The sequence below is a fragment of the Triticum dicoccoides genome, chromosome 3B, assembly GCF_002162155.2.
Source record: "Triticum dicoccoides isolate Atlit2015 ecotype Zavitan chromosome 3B, WEW_v2.0, whole genome shotgun sequence".
Taxonomy (NCBI): domain Eukaryota; kingdom Viridiplantae; phylum Streptophyta; class Magnoliopsida; order Poales; family Poaceae; genus Triticum; species Triticum dicoccoides.
The window spans coordinates 779927714-779932475 of NC_041385.1; the positions used below are offsets into that span (position 1 = coordinate 779927714).

A 4762-nucleotide genomic window follows, 5' to 3' on the forward strand; every position below is an offset into this window, starting at 1 on the left:
CGTGACCTGGTGGGTTGTGCTCCCCTCGGAGCACCCCTCAGGAACTTTTTGTCCCATCTGATGTCTTCTGGTACAGAAAAAATCCACAAAAAGTTTTGCTGCGTTTGGACTCAGTTTGGTATTGATTCCCCGCGATATAAATAACAAGCAGAAAACAACAACTAGCACTTGGCACTATGTTAATAGGTTAGTCCCAAAAAATGATATAAAATTGCTATAAAATGATTGTAAAACATCCAACAATGATAATATAACAGCATGGAACAATCAAAAATTATGGACGCCGATAACTGCCACACGTGTGGCACAATGGACACTCGCCCACACGGCCCTGTGTGGCATATCCAGCAGGCAGCCCACATGATGTTGTGTGGGAGAATATTAGAACTGTCCACACGTGTGGCAGGAGAAACACCCTACCACACGATTCCGATTCGTTCGGTACTAGGGGATCGATCCCCCGTACAAATTAGTTCGTCAGGGGAACCCATAGCCTGCAGGCCTCCACAACATGCCCTTTCCCTGTGAAAAAAGGAACAAAAAGCCCATTCATAAAGAATTAAATGAAAATGCCCAGATTTTGTTTTTCCCCGTGGTAAATAAAAGACCAGATTTTGCCCAGCTACAAAAAAATGCCATCAGCTTTGAAAATAGCAGAAAATTTGCCATTAGAGTTTGACCAAACTATTTGCCATTATATTGTTTTTAACAATGCCAAAGGTTATAAACACATATTTAATCCCCCAATGAAATATGGCAAATCTGCCATGACAAAATAAATTCAATATTGCCATGTGAATAAAACACAAATAGTCGAAAAATTCATGTGAAAAGAACACAAAATTTGACAGGACAATAAAATATTAAAAGGCAATGGCATTTTTAATTACAATTGCCATGAAATTTTAAATTAAATTGTTGTGTTTTGAAGGAGAATTTGGCCATGTGTGAGAAAAAACACAAAAGGTTGAAAATCAAGTATGGACAAAAGAGATTTTCTATGGCAGATTGGTATCAACGAATTGCCGTGTTTCGTATGATGAATTTATCGTGTAGAAAAAAAACACAAAGAGTTGGGAATTCAAGTATGAACAAGAAACTTTCTATGGCAGCTTCGTATCAAGAATTGCCTTATTTTGTATGATGAATTTACCATGTGAGAAAAACAAAAAAATGAAAATCAAATATGAACAAGAAAATTGCCATGTCAGATTCATATTGAAACTTGCCATGGCATAAAAATTCATGTAAGCTAAAGTGCCATGATTTGAAAACTAAATTTGTCATGATCAATAAACTAAATTTTCCATGATAGTAAACTAAATTTGCCATGAACCAATAAACTAAAATTTTCCATGATCAATAAACCAAATTTGTATCAAAACTTGGCATGGCAGATTTGTATCAAGTATTGCCATCTTTTGGTACGATGAATTTGCCGTGTGTGTAAAACACACAAAAAGTTGAAAATCAAAAATATGAATGAGAAAATTGCCATGGCAGATTCGTATCAAAACTTGCCATGGCAAATTCGTATCAAGAATTGTCGTGTGTTTGTATTATGAATTTGCCGTGTGTGAAAAAACACAAAAAGTGGAAAAATCAAGTATGAACATGAAAATAGCCATGTGAGATTGTAAAATAAATTTGCCATGATTTGAAAACTAGATTTGCCAGGATCAATAAACTAAATTTGCCATGAATTGTAAACTAAATTTGTCATGATCAATAAACCAAAATTGCCATGATCAATAAACTAAATTTGCCATGATCAATAAATTAAATTTTCCATGGTTAAGTGAGAAAAAACATAAAGATTGTCATGGGAGTGTTACAAAAAAACACCTCATTTGCCATGTTTAGTATACAAAAAATGTTGTGAATTTTCCGTGTGAATTTAGAAAAAATGTTTCTAAGTTTGCCATGTGTAGACAAAACTTGACATGTGAACATTACAGGAAAAAAAATTAAAAAATGCCATTTGACAAGTTTTAAATATTGTCATGTGAAATATTCCCCATGTATTTTGCCATGTGATAATTACTAGATTTGCCATGGTATAATTAAAGTATTTGCCATGTTTGGAAAATTGCCATAGTGCTATATTTGTGTGGCCACCTCTAAAATAGTTTACGTGTTATAATTTGTACAATTTGAGATGGATGATGTGAAAGCAAAGTGTTACGAGTTTGCCATGTGCAAATATAAGAATTTGCCATGTGCAAAGATAGTAGTTTGCCATGTTCTTGAACTAATTTGTAGTTGCCATGGCAACATTCTTCTGATAGATATGGCAAAAGAACGTAGAAATTTGCCATGGCAAAAGTAGAGTAAACATTTTCCATAGAAAATGAAGTAAATTTTCCATGCTACAAACGATGTCTAGTCATAGTGATTTGCCATGGTATAAGAAATTAAATGATGTCTAAAATTCATGAGAAATGATAGAAAAAAATGAGTATCAATTATAACAAGTTGCCATGCCAACTTGTTATAATTTTTGAGTTGCATCGTAGCGTAGTTTGACTTTACATGGCAAAAACATATTTTAGTTGACATTAACTATACATTTGGTAGTGCTATGAACTATAATTTGTAAATTTGTCATGAAATTTGGTTAATTAGCATCACATCAGACTAATTAGAAAAATCTGTAAATTAACTACATATAGCATGATTGACTGAAAATTGGATCTCACAGATTTGCATCGTATATATAAGAATCGAGAACAGTGCATCCCCTTCAGTGAGAAGCTGTGAAGTTACCTAAACATGTACTGCATGCTTTATTAACAAAATAACTCAATCAACAAGGTAAAAAACCGACCTTGCAGGCAAAGAAAGTGGTCAGATTTTAGATAATTGTGCCACCATCTCTGGCCAGATATCCACTGTGCTTCTATCTCCTATTTTTCGAGTCATCCGAATAGAAAGACATATATAAGACGCAAACATGCATAAGCTCTTGATTAACATCATCATCCAGCTTCTTGACTTGGTCTCGAATCTCCAAAATTAGCACACAACAAAAACAAGTGCTCGTTTACCTGCATGAGTGAAAGGTGTCTCCGTCGTCATGGCTTTGGCAAAGTAGGACGTCCAAGTCCATGTCGGCATGTACAACATAAACGCCCTCCATCGCCTCTCCTTGACTACAGTTAATTCTGAAACATTTTTAGATGGATTGCATCGAATGGGAACCTGAAGAATTGAGGCGAAATTGATAAAAGCTTGTGGCACCTCACGTACCATTGAAGAACCGTGGGAACTTGACAGGAAGCACCATCGTCTCTTGCGGCGCCTGACGGGGATCCCCTCTGTATGGGAGACGAACCCCGTGAGCCTGGTGTCGATGGCGTCGCGCAGCCATGGCGCCACCGCAGCTCGACCCTGCCGTCCCACCAACTCCGATCAGCAACGCCGCCGCGACCTGGCTCTCCAAACCAAATCCATCCAACTCGCTCAAGCCCAAGCGTGCACAGCCTCACCAACTCCCTATTGTCTTCCCCATCCTCTTCCTGAGCTCGGCTTGGGGCGACGACGACGAGCTCGGAGGGGACCCGGGAAGCAGGACGACGACCTTCGACCTGGTTCCGGCCAGATCCGCCCCGTGCACCACCGGCAGCACCTGCTACATCGCCGGCTGATTCCCTTCGGCGCTCCTCTGCTCCGAGATGCTAGGGGCCGCCGCGGTCACCGGCGCGTCCGCGAGCACGGACAATAGCCCATTCCGTCGAGCTCAGCGCCGAGCCTCGCCATCTGCCGCTCCACTACTAGCTCCCATCACGCATACACTCAATCTCGCGCCGGAAATCCGTGGACTGCGGGTTTCCGCCGGAGCACGAACAAGGCTGGGGGTGGAGATTGAACCCCAGCAGCAGCAGCCTGCGCGTCCTTCCTTCTCCGGTACGCCTTCGATCGCCGTCTGCCGGATCCACCTCCGCCCGCCACCGCTCGGGGCCTCCGTCCGCCTCCGCTCGGGGCTGCCGTCCGCCGCTGCCCGGGCTATAGTGTGTGTGACATGCGGGTAGGTGGGGAAGAAAGGTGAGGCAGAGTGGGGGAGAAGAACGCGAGATCGGGAGTGAGGCGTGCGGCACAGTTTGTCGCGGCCCGCACGCGGCCGTGGGATGACGTGGCAACGTACAATGCTCTAAAAATAGTGCAAACTGACCTAACGACAGATGAGGCGTTCGGGCGGGATGCTACGCACCATACGTGTGGGCGTTAGTATTTCCCAAGGTTAATCAAACCGTATCCAAAGAATACGTTTTCGCTGACCTGAAACGTAGGCTTATGCCAAGTCGTTACTTGATAACCTCTTGGCCTATTTATATCCAACCAAACATAACGCACACCCTGAATCAATCGGAACCGGATCCTCTAACATTGAGAAGGAAAGTTAGAGAAGTTATAATATTCTAACTTTCCTTATTTCTATCCATGTGATTATGGCCAAAACAATTTAAATTAATTTGCAAAATGATGATCTACCGTGTACATTTATAGTAATTACATACAAACAATTTGATGGTGAAATCAAATTAATTTTAATTTTTTTATATCTACAGAAAATACCAACAATAAACAACCTACTAACTACCTACTAATAGTCTCTAACTTTCCATCTTCATTTTACACTAGGCAAACACTGTAGCACCGTGACTTTCTTTCACAATGTTAAAGGATCTGGTTCCGACCGTCGGAGCTCGGACTACGCGGCGGCGGAGGCGGGCCTCTCCCGTCGCGTTCACGACGGTTCGGT

The 4762-nt window shown here is 41.3% G+C and overlaps 1 protein-coding gene across 5 annotated transcripts; it reads right to left on the reverse strand.

The window, feature by feature from the left end:
• Nucleotides 1-63: 63 nt before the first annotated feature.
• LOC119278447 (protein SUPPRESSOR OF K(+) TRANSPORT GROWTH DEFECT 1-like) lies at nt 64-4055 on the reverse strand. 5 transcript variants are annotated; one of them, XR_005137793.1, is made up of 4 exons: nt 3250-4055; nt 3048-3152; nt 2828-2906; nt 64-522 (listed from the first exon to the last, which is right to left on the reverse strand). XR_005137793.1 is itself a non-coding variant. In XM_037559795.1 (3 exons), exons 1-3 carry the CDS (start codon nt 3368-3370, stop codon nt 470-472), a joined length of 291 nt encoding a protein of 96 aa, XP_037415692.1. In that variant the 5' UTR covers nt 3371-4055; the 3' UTR covers nt 64-469. The 5 variants fall into 5 exon arrangements, 1 of the variants encoding a protein (XP_037415692.1); XR_005137792.1 differs by having other exon boundaries at nt 64-2906; XR_005137791.1 differs by having other exon boundaries at nt 2828-3152.
• Nucleotides 4056-4762: the final 707 nt, after the last annotated feature.